The following is a 19,211-nucleotide window of genomic DNA, read 5'->3' as shown; positions in this document are numbered from 1 at the left end:
GATCACCGGCCAGTCACCGCTGGCGAGCTACTGCCGGCGACTCCCCCTTCTCATTTTCTCTCATTCTCTCACTTTCTCATCACACCCATTTTCTATTATTATTATTATTATTTTTTCTTTATTTTTCTTGATTTGATTTTAATAATAATTGTTGTTGAAAGTGCATTTAAGTGTGTTTGTGAGTCTTATGTTTGAACTTTGTTAATTAGTATGGAATTTATGTTAATTTGTTTTTGGTAAATTAATATGAAATTTGTGATAATTTATTATTGGTGAATTAATTTAGAATTTACTAATTTGGGTTAGATTAATTGATAATTTATATGGTTGTGTTCATTTTAATTATTTAATTTGGATATGATATAATATTGTAGTATATTTTGGATGTGAGTTTGCATATTAAATTGGGTTTATTTTGGTTGTGGATTTATGTTTGCATATTAAATTGGACTTGGATTATGAGATATTAAATTTAAGCCTAATGGAATTTATTTTAATTTATCATATTTTGGGTTTGATTAATTGAGCTTATATTTTGGTTATTAATTTGAAAACTTTAAATTATGGTCTATGACATGTGAGATATTTTTGTTGGATTATATTTGTTAATTTGGGTCCATTTTTAATTGGTGTAATTTATTGGACTAATTTAAAGTTTGAATTTGGGCTTGAATAATTATTTTCGATTCTACATATTTTTGGATATTTCCATTTGTGCTATTTTTGTTTTTGCACGGGTCTATTATGCAATTATGTTGGCTAAGTACGAATTTATGATACGTGGAGCATGAAATTTTATGGAAGAAAGTGAGATTGAAAAAGTTGTAGGAAGACATTGAGCTTGTTGTAAGCTTATTGTGGTACATGTTTTATTTCCTACTACTATTTGATTTTATTTTTATTGATTTATGTAAATATTTGTTTGTATATATTTATTGAGTGTGTACAGAATTGGATATCGAATAAAGCAGATTTTTTTTTTTAAATAAGAGGAATACTTCAGTAAATATATTTTAATTAATTAATAATTTTAAAATATTTTTTTAATAAAAAAGTTTTTTATTAATAAAAATTCAAAAAAATGCTTTTAGAAAAATCCAAAAAAAAATTGTTTTTAATAGAATTTGAAAATTTGTTTTTAATAATAATTGTCCAAAATTGTTTTGTAAATAAATTTGTCCCAAAAATTATTTTTTAATTAAAAATTCTTTTGCAAATAAAATTGTATTTTTTTAATAATTTGTATAAGTCACTTTTCTTAAATGAAACCAAATTGAAATACTTTTTTTTTTAAAATAAAATTGTAAAAATTCATTATTTTTTAGTAAAAGCAAGTAAAAATAATTTTTGTTGTCAAATTGAAATTTTGTAATAAATTCTTTTGGTACAATAAGTGTAAATAACTTCTTCTTTTTTAAAATTAAATACAATTGAAATTGAATCAAATCATTTGTAGAAAATATTTTGTAAATAAATAAATTGAAGTCACTCATTCAAAATTGTTTTTAATAAAATCCTTTGAAATTTTTGGAAAACTATCTTTTAAAATATTTTTTTAATTAGTTCAATAAATCAATTTGTCATTTATTTTGTACATTCTTGTAATTTTATTTTGTTATCACTTTTGTATATATTGATTTATGTTATTAATTTTGGTATTCATGATTAATTAGTTAATTGTCACAATTACTTCAATTTGTTTAGTAGAGACCGTATGTATACGGGTTTAGAGGGGTGCTACAGCTCACCACCGTACCTTCCCAATAGGTAACCTAACCCTCGGACCCAGATTCGATTTTTCACAGACCTGTTTTTCCTTCTAGAGTCACACTTAGTGTTTTTCTTTCTTATTTTGTTTTTCCTTTTAAAAATAAAATAAAAATAAGTGGTGACTCCAAGTTTTTTTTCTAAAAATAAAATTTTCACCAAATAAATAAAAAGCGAATTGTGCCATTGAGTGGGAATGCATCGAGCAAAATGTAGGTCCACAATATATTTACCAAACTATGTCATTAAGACCTTAGCTACCAAACTTAACAAATAGGAAATAAAATTAAAATTAATCATGTTTGAATTTTTTATAAACTAAATGAAATATATATTTTTACTATTTTACCTTTATAAACATAATTTCATTGTCGTCAGTAAAGATTAAAAAAATCATATTTAAATGAAATTAAAAATAAACAAAAATGATTTTTGCAACATTTCTATTTTTTAAAATCATTAATTTAAATTATGAAATTAGTTTATATATATATATATAGTTTTGAAGATTTCATGATATTTATCTTATTACTTTTAAAATTTTGCTTTAATAAGAAAATATTTATTTTAATGGTTTTAAATATTTAAATCTTTATTTTAAAATATTTAGGATTAGTGTGAGGAACAATTAGGTAATTTTAGAATGGAGAAATTTTGAATATCTTGAAGTGCATGTGTGACTATTTACATTATTTCCGAAATAATATGGGAACTAATAAACACTTTGCGTCTAATTTGCAAGTTAAACTCTTTTTTAGCTATTTTAATTATTTAGGATTTTATTTTTTGCTAATTATCTACTTATTTGGTTATCTTTAGGAAAGAATGCATATGATATTTTATTTGGAAGGATAATTTTTATTGATTAATACATTAGTTATATAAAATTTAGAAAAAGAAATTAAATTTATATATAATGAATATGAGGTTAATTTCATAAAATAAATCATTTTATTAGATTCAATACTTAAAATTAAATGATATCAAATGTTTTTCACTTTTATTAATTCAACTTTGATAATATGTAGCTCTTAATTTTTAAGTTTTATCAAACACTCCCTTAGTATTTGTATAACCTATTATTCTCTCAAATCTTAAATCATATCCCGACCCTACTTGGCAACCATCAATATAATGTATTCAAGACAATGATCCCAAACAAGACTCCCCATTCATATATGGAACCCTTGTAACACATGAAATACCAAAAATGCCCTTAAGGCAAATGTTACATGTTTGCTGTAAACCTTCCTATTTTGACTCTAAACCATTCATGAGTTACCTCTATTAATCTTTGAACCATTTTTCATTGTCAATCATTTTTCCAAAACCAAAAGTATAAGTATGCACAAGGTCCATGAGAAACCTTCATCCTACCATTATTACATTGAATTTTCACTTGGATTCTTTTAGAACATTCCTTAGTTTTTATCTTTCATCGTAGGTATACGATGCATCTACTGATTGACCAAAGTTGTAACTATTCCTAACAGAAGAATATTCTCTGGAACTATATTGTCGTATTCATAATAATATGACTCATATCCATGTTCTTATGAATATGATCTAATGATCGTGTTCTCAAGAACACAGTTACAATTAGGTCAACTTGTATTTGTATCCGTGTTCTTATGAATACGATCTAATGGTCGTGTTCTCATGAGCATGAACTCCTGATCGTGTTCTTGTGGACACAACTTATCGGTCGAGTTCTCAAGAACATGGTTTCTATTAGGTCAACTTGTATTTGTATCCCAAGACGGCTATCCTATGACTCATTGTATTCACTATGGTGCCCACTTCACCTACTACTTGGCTCCTAATCAAAGATAACAATGTTCCAATCAATACTCATAGTTTCTTTGATGTTAATAAACTTAAGCATAACTTAGTGCAAAGTCATGGTTGCACTACAAAATATAGAAAACAGTATACTAAGACCACCTAATATTTGAAAAAGTTTGGATAGACGCTTTTAGCACTCGGGTCAAGCTTAAGTTGAATTTTATCAACCCAAACCCTGGTTGGACTTGGGTAGAGGATTTGAATAACTCAATCCTAATACAAACCCGATTTAGTATCTTATAATATTTCATAATTTATATTATTATATGTGATTATATTTAATTTATATACTTTCAAATAGTTTTTTATTTTTATGATCTCAAAATGATGTGTTATTTAATATTTAAGTTTTAATATAAATGTATTAAAAATAAAGTTAAAAAGGTCCAATTCTAACCCAACCAACCCAAACTTAAAAAATAGGAATGGATCAGGTTTGGATTAAGCATCTTGGATTAAAAGTCAAATTGAAATGGGATGGATTACATTTGAGTTAGGCATCTTGGTTAAATGTCAAGTTGGGTTAAAATTCAGTCATCTGTCTTTTAATTCAAGTTAGAGGTAAACCCAAGTCAACAACCTAATATTGAAAAGTACATTTTACATGCATATCTGAAAAAAAATTGAGTGTGGGTGGAAATGGGCAAGTGCTGGTTTGTTTTGGTGGAAGAAAAAGAAAATCTGATCGAAGATGGAGGAGGTTGATTATCATAAAATTAAGCTCGTCTAAGCGCACACGCGCACACACACCACACCACGATGCCGCTGGGCATGGAGGTGGAGCAAATCCATCCTCATTTCATCAAACACCTCTATGCTCCTCTGATTTTTAACGTTTGGAACACTAAACCTGTCTTGCAAGGCACTCCCTCATTAAGTAACTGAGATTGCTAAACTTAGAAGCCATTTCTGAAATAATAGGTTGTCTCCATCATTTTCCCCTTAAGAAGAACCTTCCTTTTTATGGAGGACATCTACACAATTTCTTTTAGGAATCTGTAAGGTTTCAAAAGTAAGATTCGGACAACATCCATTCAGAACTCAGGATTCAGTTTTTCTCAAATGCTACCCCTGCACGAATGATATATGATAGCATCAAATTCCTGCACATTATTTAACAATTTGCATTTTTCAAACACCAAAAGGCAAAATACTTTTGAAAGCCAGTTGCACATCAACTGCTCATCTTTCATTCCACTTCCCTGGGGTAAGTTTGTATTGTAGCCAATGCCCTTCTCAATTTCAGTCCTCCCTATATCACAGTAAAAGCAAGTTGTGCAGGGGGGTCAACTCATTAAGTTCCCATTGAAATGGGATCCACACAAGGAAAATGCATTAGGAGCATCCCGATTTCAGCACATTTTCCAACCATTAGACCCACCATTGCTTAAATTTCTTTCCATAAAAGATTTATTATCTAAATATAGATTTGAATTATACAAGCAGAAAGGGCCAAATGTTTAGCTTTTCTTGTCAAGAATAATTAGATGATAGGGATTACTACAAACTCAGAAAGATCATATAACTAATCATACTTTGTTCATTTTGTTTCTATAGATGTAACCAGGAACTTGCAGTTAGGATGTGGAGGTTTCTTCGCAATTCCGTCACAGAACACCGCGGCCACTCTTACAACCCTCTTCAAAACAAGTGGCCATGTTTGAGATTAGAAGCATAATGCAGGATAGTCTAGCCATAGAAGGTTACCAATTCCCCATTCAAGTTCTCCAAGTACTCGGATCAAGCATTAAAGTTAGTTCAGGCTCCAGCATAAAACTAAGCCCACCCAGTAGCATTGATCTGTTCATCAAGCCTCCCCCAGCCCCCAAAATCATCACGTCACAGGGGACCAAACCAACCAATTTGGCAATATGAATGGAAATAAAAAAATGAAGTTCCAACAACACAACCCCCAAGAAATTAACAGGGCATGAAATCAATCCAGGCATTCTGGGTCGAATAAAATCACAATGGCAGCTATACTCTACGACAAACACACACACGTATAGAGAGTAATCAATTGTCATTAAATAAAGTGTTCAACCAATACGGATGAGCTAAGTAGGATCTATGATGGAATATACAAAAAATCACCCAAAGGTAGAAAGAAAAAGGGAAATGATTAATATGGTAAAGTAAACGAATAAACAAATGGAAAGATCCATTTCATTTACAGATGAAGAGTATCATACCCACCGCTGTCCAAGAGAGTTCTGAAGAACCAACCTCAATCGACGAGTGAACACATCCAGCTCTGCCACCCGTTGTTGCCGCCACTTGTTTTCAAAATCCATAGCATTTCCCGGAGCTGACATACTATCTGGACAAAGGATCCCTCGGCGAACAAGGACCATACTGACCTCTTTAAGAGACTGATCAAACACATCGATAACAGTTTTGGCAGCAAGCCCACCAATCCCACCAGTGTCACCTGATTCCTTTTCTTGCGTGCCAAAATTTGGAGACTCCAAATTCACAACATCCACCTCAACAATGCCATCAACCTTATCAACTTTAGCATTATCACCATTATCATCACCATCATCAGTGGAATCCAAGATGTAATCCTCATTCCAATTGGAAAGATGAGTTTGATGAGAAGCCGAATTCAATGGCAATGTAGGTGAAAAGCTAACCTTCACCCCAACCAATGTAGATTTACTCTTTTTGCCACAAATGTTACTCAAATTGTTATTAAACGGAGAGGCAGAAGAGTAGTCAGGGTGCCACAGCCTCTTCGAGAGGTCAAATAACGCGCGATCGTGAGGTGAGAGCTGCGCCGGGTGGAGGCCGCGGGCGAGGCGGGCCGAGATGACCCGGAACTTCTTGCGCAGGCGGCGAAGCTTCTCGGAGAGCTGAGATTTGGAGTAGGGCTGGGACATAGTCTGGGAGAAGCGAGCATAGAAAATGTGGAGATCTCTGGGGAAGGAAAGGTCTTCGGAGGAACAATCGAGAAGGCCTCGCAGGAAGCGAATCTCGTCGGGCTCCGTCCATATACGGTGGAACTTGAAGGGCGGTGTCTTGGTGTTGCCGGAGTCGTCGGGGTCGTCGTCTGCGGTGGATTCTGTTTTGGGGATGAGATTAGGGTTAGGGTTAGAGTTAGGGCTAGGAGTGGAGGAGGAGGGGTGAGGGGTTTTGCGTTTGATGGGGAGTTTGCGAGCAGAGGCTTTGAGAGAGAAGTGCGGGGTTGGGAGTTGGGGTTGGGGTGGGGTTGGGGTGGAGTCCATGATGAATGGGTTTGAGGAGGGGCTCTGGCTGTGGCCGTGTGCGTAATTTGGTGGTGTGAGACGGTTCGTCTACTGTGTGTCTCTTGATCAAAATTTATTTTGGTTAGGGTTAGGGTTAGGGGATTTATGAAAACACTTGATGACAAAATTATAATAAAAAAATAAAAAAGGAAAAATCATCTCCCCTAAAAATTTTGTTCCGTTACTCTTCTTTCCTTTTAATAAAACAAAGGTTTAACAAATGCTACTTTTCACCCAAAAAAAAAAAAAAAAAAAAAAAAATTAAGTTCGATGTACATCACTACACTTCTTACCTTTTTTTATTTATTTATTTTTTATTTTAAAACAAAGGAAGACACCAATAAGATGTTTTTGAACATTTTTTTAACAAGGGTAAAAATCTTTTTATAAAATATTAGAAAACTAGCCCTTATATTTAAGGTGAAATATAACCCTTATAATTATTATTATAAAGGTTATTTGATTAAAAGGGTGGTTAGAAACCTAATTTTGGAAATTTAACTCTTTATCATTTTTTTAATCATATTTTAACAAAAATATCATTATTCTTTTCTTATAAAAATAACTATTTATTTTAAAATTTATATGTAAATACTTGAAATAATTAAGGACATTTATATAAAAAATGAGTTATTCTTCAAGTAAAAACATAAAAGAGGTTAAATTTACAAATATAAGAATTATTTCATTCCTTTTAACCAATTAATTCTTATTATAACACTTAAGTCGTATCAAGTTGTTCTATTAATAGATTGTTATATACAATTGACATATAGAAAATCAATTCATTTTAGCAATTTAATCATAAACATATTAAAATTTTTATTACATTATTTTAAAATAAAAGCAAGGAAAAGAAAATGAAAAAGAATAAGGAAAAACCTAAGTTATTATTTTTATTATTTTTCATCTAAGTGGTTATTGGTAAAACTTAATACTTATTACTTAAGGGCTTAAGTTGATTTTAAGATAAATTATTCTTAAATTGTTAGTTTAAAATTTATTACTTATTTTTATTTTAAGTATTAATATTATTTTGATAAAGTCAACTTAAAATTTATTATAAATCATTAAATTGATACATTCATATCCTTCCATGTTCATCACATTTTTAGTTGAATAAACAAAAACATCTCATATATTCATCTCTAAGGGCTATGAGATGAATAAAATATCCCAACAAAGATGAGTTTGTGCATCCTAAAATAGTTCTAGCATGCTAAATCCTATCCCTACCCTAGATCACTTAGGTGAATACAAACCATTCCCAGGGTTCTCTAATTCTAATTAGCAGAAGTATATGAACATAAAAACCTAGAGATAAGTACTTTATTTATGATATGGATGTTCACAAATCCAATCCAATTGGTGAAGAGGTGATGTAGATCTTGAAAACCAAAAGATCTTCTGCCTAATGGCTTTCCTTTCTTGGTTTTCGACATTGGAGGCGTTGGAAGCCTCATAGAGGGATGGTGACTAGGGCTCTCCTCTCTTTGAAGTGAATAAGAAGACTAAATTGAAACCAAACCCCTAGGTGGGTTTATATAAGCTTTCAATGGGCTTAATTGACTCGAGTCTATCTTGAGTTTAGGTCGCTTAATCCAGTCTATTTGGGTTATAATTGATGTAACTTTATTGGACACTAATTAATTAATTAGTCTAATCCAAAAACATTATTTATAAGATATAGTGCAACCATGCATTTTTATCAAAATACCCTTATGCACATATATGAATAAATAACTCATATATCCCTCAAGTGATGTGCCAATTAGGAATATAAGCTCCAATAGGACCATCGAGACCTATAGTAAATACTAGCTTCCAAATAATCAAATTTTAAAGTTGACTCGACATCCTACTATAAAGAGTCAACTACACTTTATTATCATATGATATTAAATTCAGACAAAAAAACACGGTGTTAGCCCAAGGGTTTTCCTAATCATGTTTTGATGATAACAAATCATAGTTAAGTTGCTAATTATTTTGAATTAAAAGAATTTCATATTTTAGTTTGGAAATTCAATAGGATATCTGATAAATTCATCAAAGGACCCAATGAATGCAAGATCGATACATATAGAAGACCTTTTAATCTTAGAAAACATATGTAAGATAAATGCATGAGTGCACTTATGATTTTCATTTATTTTCATGCATCTTTAAAAAATTCGATTTATACATTAAAGTTAAATTTTCATTAAAACCCGAGTTTTCTTGTACAAACCTTAGGCAAATCATTTTAAATTTGTCTTATTAATACTTCTAAAGGGCTTGTCAAAGTGTTAGAAGTGAATGAAATAGAAAAAAATAGGTTTTCATACCAAAATAGGAAAATCGGTAAAGAGACTAGTCAAACAGCTCAATCGATCAGGGTACCGATTGATCGATTAAGCTTTCTCGGTCGAGGACTAGTCAAAGGATGCAAAAATCTTCTCTTTCTTCCAGTAGCTATGCATTCCTTATTGATGGGTAGGTCTTCCTGATTGAGGTTTGGTCAAGGCCCAATCGAGGCCCAACGGTTACTTGTTATGCATTTATAGCCCAATGGCTAGTCAATTGGTTGACCCTCAGCTCGACCAATCGAGGTTACTTTTTGGCATTTTTTGCTCTTGATGCTAGAAACCTATAAATTGAGACCTCTACTTGATTTATGAGTATGAGAACACCTACATTTAAATGTTTAACTACCTATTATTCTCTTAAAATGGCTCATTCTCTCCTTTGTGCATTAAATCCTTACTTGCATATTCTTTAAGTGCACCCTTTTCATTCTTCCTAGTATTCCAGTTGTATTTGAGTCTTTATTGAACTAGGTTGAGAGTTTCCTTCATTGTTTTTAAGTGAGATTGTGTGAATAGAAAGTTTCAAGTTGGTGAATACTTGAAGGATTGTATAAAAGCTCATTAGAGCCAAAATCCAAGTGTAAAGACGTTAAAAACTTGGTTGAAACCTCAAAGATAGTGGAACCCACATTCGGTTAGGAGCTTGAGGAGAGTGGATGTAAGCAAGAGTATCGAACCACTATAAAATATGTATTTGTTTTCTCTAATCCTATTTCTTTATATTTACGCTTCTTTTGCTTGAATTTTTTGTTTGAAAAAGATTTTTTAAAAACCCAATTCAACCCTCTACCTATTTAGACTTATGGGATGTCAATGAAGATGTCCCAACTATTCCTTCAAAATTTGTTGATGAGGTCATGGTTCCAAAACCCAAACAAGAATAAAATGAACATGATGAAGAAATGTTCAATTGAATGTTAGAAGTATTTATACTTTTACAATTTTATTTTAAAAAATATCAACTTAATCTTTATTTAGGGAAAAAAATGATTTTACAAAGAAAAGGTTTTCACAAGTTTCATTACAAAATGAAGATTTCTATTCAATTTTATTAAGATGATTTTTCATAACTTTTATTTACAAAAATATTTTTAATTCAATTTTTTATTATTAAAATATTTTTATAACTTTTATTTATGAAAATTATTTCCAAATCAAAATTTCATTTTTAAAAAAGATATTGAATTTTTTTTTAAACATTTCTATTTAATAGGATTTTGTGTTTTTCTTCCTTAAAAAGCAATTTTACAAAATTTAATACAAAAAAAAAAAAAAAAATACTCCAACCCCCTTTTTCATTTACTAGAAATGATTTTTTATTCAATTTTATAAAGAAGATTTTATTCTTGTTTGGTTTAAGGAAAAAAATTTCAATTTTATATTAAAACTTTGCAAACTATAAATTTGTTAAAAAAATTATTTATTTGTTATTTTTAACAAAAGGGGTTTTAACAATATTTAGAGAAAACAATAAAAAAGGACCTTATCCTTATTTTTATTAAAAAAAAAAGGAGTTTTTCAATTTTATTAAAAAAAAAAAAGGATGATTTTGTAACTTTAAAAGAAGTTTCAACCAAGTTAATGGAGATATCATGTATGCATTAAAAGAGAAAAACTTGTTCTCTCCAAAGAAGAATAGGGAACGTGCCATATGATTTTTAATAGAGAATAAGGAAGGGATACACAAATTTTTGGAGCGGGCTACATTGGGGAGAAGGACACTATCATCAGTTTTGGGGATCTCCACCGACACAGCAAGGGAATGCAGATAGAAAGCAACAAAGAATGCAGCATAGGGAATGGTTCCCAACATGGCTGCATACTGTAGCACACTTGGAGATCTTTTGGGAACACACATCATTGGAGGAAGTCATCCCACACGCAGCAGATTGGCATTCTCCAAGACTTACATGCACATGCCATGCCGCCTCAAAGGATTTCCACTACGGTTGCCATTCACGGCTGCACCTGTTTTAAATAGAAACACCATGCTACAACATGTATTTTTAGGCTACCTGGATGCACTTTCCATGGGCTGCAACTTGCAAAATTTGCCCATAGCCACACTTAGGTACTCTCCATCAGTTTCAGAGCGATGTACAAAAATTAGATTAGAGGGACACACACAGTCCAAGAAAATCCATTCACGCCTACACACACCGTTTCGAAGAGGTAAGTTGTTTTCTTGTTTATTAGTTTTGCTTTTTTTTTTTTTTTTTTAAAAAAAAATTAAGTTAGATTTAGAGTTTTTTTTTATTCATTAGCTTTGATCCTTATTGTTAGTCCGATTTTTATTATTATTATTATTAATTTTGATTCATTTTCTCTAGTTTAGATTTTTTTTTTAAAAATTTTTTAGTTTATTAGTTTAATTAATTCCATGCAACAAAGTTTTTACTTTTACATGAGTTTAATCCGTTTTAGTTAGTTTGGCAGCTTTATTTTTTAATTTTTTAGTGCATTAGATTAAATAATTCCATGTGACAAAGTGTTTACTCTTAAACTTGTTTTGATTTTAGTTTAGTTTAGATGCATTAATATTTTTTTAGTTTGTCAATTTAATTCATTTCTATATGATAATATTCTTATTTTCTATTTTTTTATATTTAATTTGATTCATTTTAGTTGGGTTTAAATGTTTCTATAATTTTAATGGATTTTAGGTGATGAATTCTTATTTTTAATTTTTTTTTTTCTAATTTAGTTTGATTCTTTTAGTCAATTAAGAAGTTATTATAATTTTATTTATCTAGTTTTATTGATATTTTAGTCTTAAAAATATTAAATTTAAATTCATGATTCATCCTATTTTAGTCAACTAATGTGGGTTTAATTGACTCCCCATTATTTCCTTTAATTTTAGTGCCTGGTTGATTCTATCTAATTTATGTTTTCCAGAATCTAAGTTAAACAATTTATATAATCACATGTTATTGTTTCATGTTTTCAAGATTGGTAATTCTTAGCTTTTGATACATCTTGTTTAGTCTATCTACTTTTAAAATTCTAATGGTTAATTCTTGATTGTTATCATATTATTCTATTTTATCAAAAAATGCTTTGCTTATTGCTTTGGTGAAACCCTCTATAAAAATCATTTTCCAAAAAACCTTCTATCGTTAGCCTATTCAATTAATTGCACACTGAAAATAAAATTTGATTTGATATTGTAGACATCTTGAACATGAATTTAGAATTTTGTTTGAATTAAAAAAGTAATTCTAAAATGGAATATATAAATGAGTCTTTTGGGGGTTTTGTTTTCACCTGGTTATGGACACTCATTTTTAAAAAAATAAAAATTATTAGGTGACTTTATGAATCTGATTTGATATTTTTCTTGATTCTAGACTTCTTGAAATTGATTTTAGACACTTAAAATATTGAAAATAGTTTTCCCTATTGAAAGTTATAATTTTTCCTTTCTACGCTCACTGCACTACCCTAATTTTGAACAAAGAGACTATTTTATTGTTTCTAAAATTGATCTGTGTCATCTAACTTTTTCTTTGTTTTTCTTGTAAAATAGACATTCTAAACATGTTTCATGATTTTTTTAGCACTTCTATGTTTGTTTAAAAAAAACAGTTTATGCATGTTATTAAATTTTGCCTTGGTCTGAACCTTTTAGGATTTTTTTTTTTTGTAAACTAGAATCAATTGGAGCTTTATTAATTGTTTGGCCTTTTGGATGATAATCTAGACATATAGAAGAGGTTCCTTGATTTTTATTTTTTTGTAGTTAAATTCATATTCTAAACAATTTTTTAGGATTTATTCTATGAACCTTCCTATTCTAATTGCATGTTGTAATTTTTGTATAATGTTTGCTTTATTAATTCATGTAGTGTCGTTTGGCATATCTTGACTTGGTTTTAGCTTTCATTCTCTAATTTAGACATAATGAGGATGTTGGTTGATTTTTTTTCATGACAAAATATTGCTTTTAGATAATTGTTTAGGATTTTTCATGTGAATGCAATTGTTCTACCCTTTGCTGCATGTTTTTGTCTTAGTTATCGTCACACCTTGGATTTTAGACTTACTTAATACTTAGTGCTTCCAAAACAGGGAAGACAAAAATTTAAATGTTGAGTGATTTTGTGCAAAATGAGGATGTGGAAACCTCTAATAAAGAAGTATACATCCTATAATAAACTTTGTAACCATTAATTAACAAAATATGATTTTTTTTTTCACAAAAGAAAACATGTACCACATTACTTTTTACATACCAAAACCCCATGGTTCACTAAGAGTAGCCTATACTATAAGTGTACAAAAACAAATATAAATTACATCATTCCTTCAAAAATGATTTAGAATGCATTTGATAATGCTTCTAGAAAATGTTTCTAACCTTTTTAATACTTGAATTATAAAAAAAAATTTAAGTGTTAAAAATATTAGAAACACTTCTTAAAATCACTGTCAAATGAGCTCTTAGTCTTTGTATGATACAAAGGCAAAAACCTCAAAACACTTTCAACACAAACAAAACACCATTCAATCAACATACAAGCAATGCTCAAGCATTAACCCAACTGATGTCTTCTAACCTGCATCTAAAGGTGGAAGGGATAAGGTGAGTTCACAACTCAGTAGGAAAGTTTATAACCATCCTATGCATATTCTTAAAAACTTTGAATTCAACATATAATAACATGCATGATAAACGGTTTTATAACCACTAACACATGCAATAATGTCAAACATGTATGCATGTTGTTGATGGTTTCCTTTCTGCTTTGTCTCATATATCATCTCATACCTGATAAGTTGCTAACCCTCACCAATGTACATATCAAATATCAATACTCCAAAAGATACTCAGTCATAATAATGACTATTATGGGACTATTACCCAAGGGTAAGTTATATCATGTGTCTTCTGGGACTCATACCTAAGGGCATGACCAACCCTGTATCTTTTGGGACTACAACCCAAGGGCAAGACCAATCCCGTGTCTTTAGGGACTAAAACCCAAGGGCAGGACCAACCTCATATACTCACATCGGAGTGTCTTTCTTGAGGGCTTTAGGAACTTTCACTCAAAAACCTATGGTCCCATATAAACAATATATCGAAAGATAGTGTCTGTAACTTTAGATAAACACTTCCCACATATCAATCTATTCTCTAGTTATTATCTACCATTATTCCATATTGTTATTGCAATGCAACCATACCATGAACCATTTCCTCAATACTAAACCCATAAATCGTCATACCAATACATATCCAAAAATCATTGCATCATTTTAATACAATAAACTGAGAACACCATGACACATTAAAACACTGCATGATATCATAGTAATGACATGAAAATTTCAATAAATACTTCAAGAATTGAAAGCAAGATACACAATGGAATAGTGTAAAATTCCCTACCTTACACCAACTTCTCTTTTGCAATCATTTTATGTGGACACCCTTAGCTATTATAAGGAACTAAAATTAAACAATATAGTTTAGGTTTTCTGGTCATAAAAATTTCATTCTTAAAGCTTGACATTCTTCCCTTATTGTTAATTTTAACAATTTGATGTTGATAACTTAAATTTTCATATTCTCTAATCATCATACCTGCATGTTTACAAATCTAATTTAAGGTGAATTGAACAATCTTTGCTATGCATACTAATGTTTCCCAATTAATTAGCATACGCTACTTATTCTGATTTTTCTTAGACCTAATCTATTAGTAGCTCCAAGTATTCAGATAAACCTAATTAATTGCAAGATTCATTAATCTAAATTTTTTCAATTAAAGCAAACTAAACAAACAAGCATGTTGAATCTTCCATCAAGAGATATTTAAATCAAAATACTTAAAACCCTAATTAACCTTGATTTATAATTAAAATATGTTTATACCTAATTAAACTCAACTTTTAAACAAACTTTACCGTTAATTTGCTTCAAAAGATCATTTGGAACCCAAATATACCAAAATCACTACATTTATCTTCTTCCTTACCTTGATTCTTCACTTTCTCTCTCTAACTCATCTCTCTAAACCCACCAACTTGCTATAGAGACATGGTTGGAAATGGGAGTGGGAAACCCTTATAAAAGGGTCCCTAAGTTGGCGTGCATGAGGTGGCTAGCCCTAAGGTTGCCACTAACCTCAAGTTTCCCATATTTGAGGTTTTGTCCCTTTAGTTATGAGTTTTTATGCCCTTAGTTGCTCATTAATCCCTTAGGTTTTCATAATTCTAATTAACCCTTAAGAACCAGATAAGCATGCTTAAGTCGTTAACTAACCACACTTATCAAAAATCCCAAAAAAGACAATTAGCACAAAGTGCACAAAGCTCTCATATTTTTTCCCATTAGTAGGGGAATCTTGGGGTTTGAAAACCCATTTATTTTCAAATGACTTGCCCAAAACATAAGATTCCCATGTGGGTTAAGGTATTTAACTTATGACACTCCAAATGGGATGAAATTTAGCAAGCGAAGTGAGGGTGGGTTGGACATGTCACATGGGCTTTCATGTACATGTCATGAATTAGAAATGGGCGTCCAATAGTTAAAAGATTGGGCCGGCCCAGGTGAAGCCCATTATCATCTGAAGAGAGTGATAAACACAAATAAGCTTTCAATCATTTCATCTACAAATGCTGCGTTTCCATCTCATCTGAGTTGAAGTTGAAGACTTGAAGGTACGGCTTCAATCCCTATTCCCAGTTCAATCGATTCCTCCTAGGTTACATGCAATCTTTCTTGGATGCTGAGATAATAATGAGAAAACGAAACAAAATTTCGAGTCGTAAATTTTTCACCATTTTCTTAGACAAACTCCTTGGCTTAGTTGATCTCAGAGTTTTTTTTTTTTTTGGATTTTTGGCATCAAACAAACTCAGAAAGGGCATAGAAATCCTTTTTTTTTTTTTGTCCTTCATTTTCTTGGTGACCAAACGCGGGGGTCGAATTTCACTCTGAGTGCTTTATAAATTGGGAATGTTATTGCTGGAAGTTTTGAATTCTAGGGTTTCTCTTTGAACGGCCATGCTAGTTTCGCAGGTTTGGATTGGGTCTCAAACAAATGATAATGGGTTGATATGTGAATGGGCATGGCTCTCTTGCGTCGAGTGATTCCGTCTTTAATTTCTATATCCACCAACAATCCCACCCGTACCATACATCTTCACGTTCCTCAATTAACATTGGGTGAAACAAATAGCAATTCTAAAGTCAACATGTTATGTGATTCATTGAGAAGAGGCTTGAATTGGGATGCATTGAATCAAAGATTTGGCTCACTTGAGTTGACTGAATCATTTGTTGGTAGGGTTTTGCTAGAATTGAAGAAACCGATAGATGCAAAACAGGCTTTGGGGTTTTTTCACTGGTCAGCTCAGTGCAAGAATTTGGAACATGGGGTTGCCTCTTATTGCATCACAATCCATATTCTTGTTGGAGCTCACCTGCTCATGGATGCTCAATCTTTGCTTGAATCAACACTTAAAAAGAATGCAGGGTCAAGATTTTTGGTGGTGGATTCGTTACTCAGTAGTTATAATATTACTGGGTCCAACCCACGTGTGTTTGATTTATTGGTACAGTCTTATTCTAAGTTGAGGATGTTTGAGATTTGTTTTGATGTTTGTTGTTATTTGGAGGAGCATGGCTTTTCTTTAAGTCTCATCAGTTTCAACAGTTTGTTGCATGTTGTTCAAAAATCTGATAACTACCCTCTGGTTTGGAAGATCTATGAGCATATGATCCGAGTGAGAAAATACCCAAATGAAGTGTCAGTTAGTGTGATGATTAGTGCATTGTGCAAAGAAGGGGCATTGCAAAAATTTGTGGACATGCTAGATAGAATCCATGGGAAGAGATGCTCCCCAATAGTGATTGTTAATACCTGTATGATTTTTAGGATGTTGGAGGAGGGAAGAGTTGAACAAGGAATGTTGATATTGAAGAGATTGTTGCAGAAGAATATGATTCTTGATACAATCTCTTATTCTTTGATTGCTTATGCTAAAGTTAAGTATGGAACCTTAGACTCTGCATGGGAGGTATATGAAGAAATGCTGAATAGAGGATTTCGTCCAAATGCTTTTGTATATACTTTGTTCATAGGATCTCATTGTGTAGAGGGGAGGATTGAAGAAGCAAATGAATTGATGCAAGATATGGAAAATGCAGGTCTGATGCCGTATGATGAAACATTTAATCTTCTCATTGCAGGATGCTCCAAAGCAGGAAGATTGGAAGAAGGCCTAAGATTATGTGAGAGGATGATGCAGAGGGGACTTGTTCCTAGTTGTTGGGCCTTCAATCTGATGGCTGGAAAGCTTTGTGAGTCTGGGGTTGTGAAGAGGGCTGATGAGATGTTAACTCTTTTGCTAGATAAAGGATTTGTACCTGATGAGATCACATATTCTAATCTCATTGCTAGTTATGGAAAACTAGGTGAGTTTCAACAAGTTCTCAAACTGTATTATGAAATGGAGTACAGGTCATTGTCTCCTGGATTATTGGTTTTTGAATCATTAATCAGAAGTCTATGCCAATGTCGGAAGTTAGAGAAAGCAGAGAAGTATCTGAGAATAATGAAAGATCGGTCCATTGCTATAAGCACCTGTGTTTATGAAACATTGATCAGCGGCTACTTTGAGAAGGGAGATGAATTGAGGGCTTCACAACTTCACAATGAAATGGTTTCTAGAGGATTGAAGCCTAGCTGCTCCTATATGGTTCATCCATAAAAATGTTCTGATTCACAGTTGACAATGGTGCAACATCTACAACACCTGAAAAGGAAAGAGCTAATGTAAGTACAAGGGGCGTGGCAACTGTCAACCCAAAAAATATCCCACCCTGTCCCCAGTATACTTGCATTTACCAAGTTACTTTTGTATTATATAGAATTATGAATTTTCATTATATGAAGTTCCTATTTTCCTATAATCAACCAAACTTTTTTGATCAGTCCCCTTCTAGAGTTATTCTGTTAGCAGGTCATGTCTTTACTGCTACAATGTTCACCAGAGCAACACTCACTGTTGGCTCTACATTCTATTCCTTTCATGTCTCTGCCAAGCTATATTGCTGGAGCTTCATTGATGTTTGCACATTTACTTGCCAGTGATATGACTTGAAACTCTTTATGGAGTAGTTGCGAGGCTAGAGGTGTGCTTGTTAGCATTCCTACGATTATGGTACTGAAGAGATGGTGTTCTACAATATACACATCCTACAATCGTTGCAGAGGATGTTCTTGTTGACCACATACTAATTCTGATTCTGGCTGTGAGGTTTTGGGGATATGTTTTTAGCACCATCCTCTGGCTAGACCCATAGCTTAAGGTAAGGGTTCTACACATTTCTGTAGATACTAGGACTAAAATCAAGTTTTTAGTTTCCTGGTTGTCCTAAGCTGTAGCATGAATACTGGATTACATTTTAGTATTAGTATGCCCTTTTATTTTTTATCCATATCAAGTGGTTATCATTTTAAGTTAATCCTAGCTAGTTGTGTTCTATTCAGCTGAGTTCCACACTCAATTAGATTCTTTGCCCTGTACATCATATCTTCATTACATTGAACAAATGCGCATGGAATGCATTGGATTTTTCACTCACAAATTGCTATCTAAAGGTGTACAAAAATGGTTATTCAAGACTGGGAAACTGCTAATGAACAAGTGACGTAATGTTCGAAACAAGGTTTGTTTATCCCTAAAAGAAGGGGAAAACTGGAGTCCCGAGTAAAAAGCTGCTTAACTTGTGTTTTTTTAATTTTAAATTTTTAATTTTTATTTTCCCCTGCTGCCTAACATGCTGTGTGCGCTCTTCTGGCTTACATGCACATGCTACTCTCTCTGCATTTGTGTGCGTGAGGATTGATTGGCCTTGTCAGCATCGCAGGAGTAGTGGATGTTTTCCGCCTATGTGGAACAAGAAGTTATCCCTACATGCCCTGTGGGCTTTTATGTAATATTACATCCTTGGGTTGGTATCCCAGAACGACACTAAAATTGA

At 31.9% G+C, this 19,211-nt stretch overlaps 2 protein-coding genes across 2 annotated transcripts; one reads left to right on the top strand and one right to left on the bottom strand.

The window, feature by feature from the left end:
- Positions 1 to 5,618: 5,618 nt before the first annotated feature.
- Positions 5,619 to 6,903, bottom strand: LOC117929768 (probable transcription factor At5g28040). The gene has a single exon (XM_034850167.1). The coding sequence runs from the start codon at positions 6,837 to 6,839 to the stop codon at positions 5,799 to 5,801; it is 1,041 nt and encodes a 346-aa protein (XP_034706058.1). The 5' UTR covers positions 6,840 to 6,903; the 3' UTR covers positions 5,619 to 5,798.
- Positions 6,904 to 15,839: 8,936 nt separating this feature from the next.
- On the top strand, positions 15,840 to 18,716 carry LOC117929505 (pentatricopeptide repeat-containing protein At1g66345, mitochondrial). The gene is made up of 2 exons (XM_034849811.1): positions 15,840 to 15,880; positions 16,242 to 18,716. The coding sequence occupies exon 2, from the start codon at positions 16,286 to 16,288 to the stop codon at positions 17,933 to 17,935; it is 1,650 nt and encodes a 549-aa protein (XP_034705702.1). The 5' UTR covers positions 15,840 to 15,880; positions 16,242 to 16,285; the 3' UTR covers positions 17,936 to 18,716.
- The last annotated feature ends 495 nt before the right edge of the window (positions 18,717 to 19,211 follow it).

This window comes from Vitis riparia, chromosome 14 (assembly GCF_004353265.1).
Source record: "Vitis riparia cultivar Riparia Gloire de Montpellier isolate 1030 chromosome 14, EGFV_Vit.rip_1.0, whole genome shotgun sequence".
NCBI classification, from domain to species: Eukaryota; Viridiplantae; Streptophyta; class Magnoliopsida; order Vitales; family Vitaceae; genus Vitis; species Vitis riparia.
This window is presented reverse-complemented; position numbering and strand designations above follow the sequence as displayed.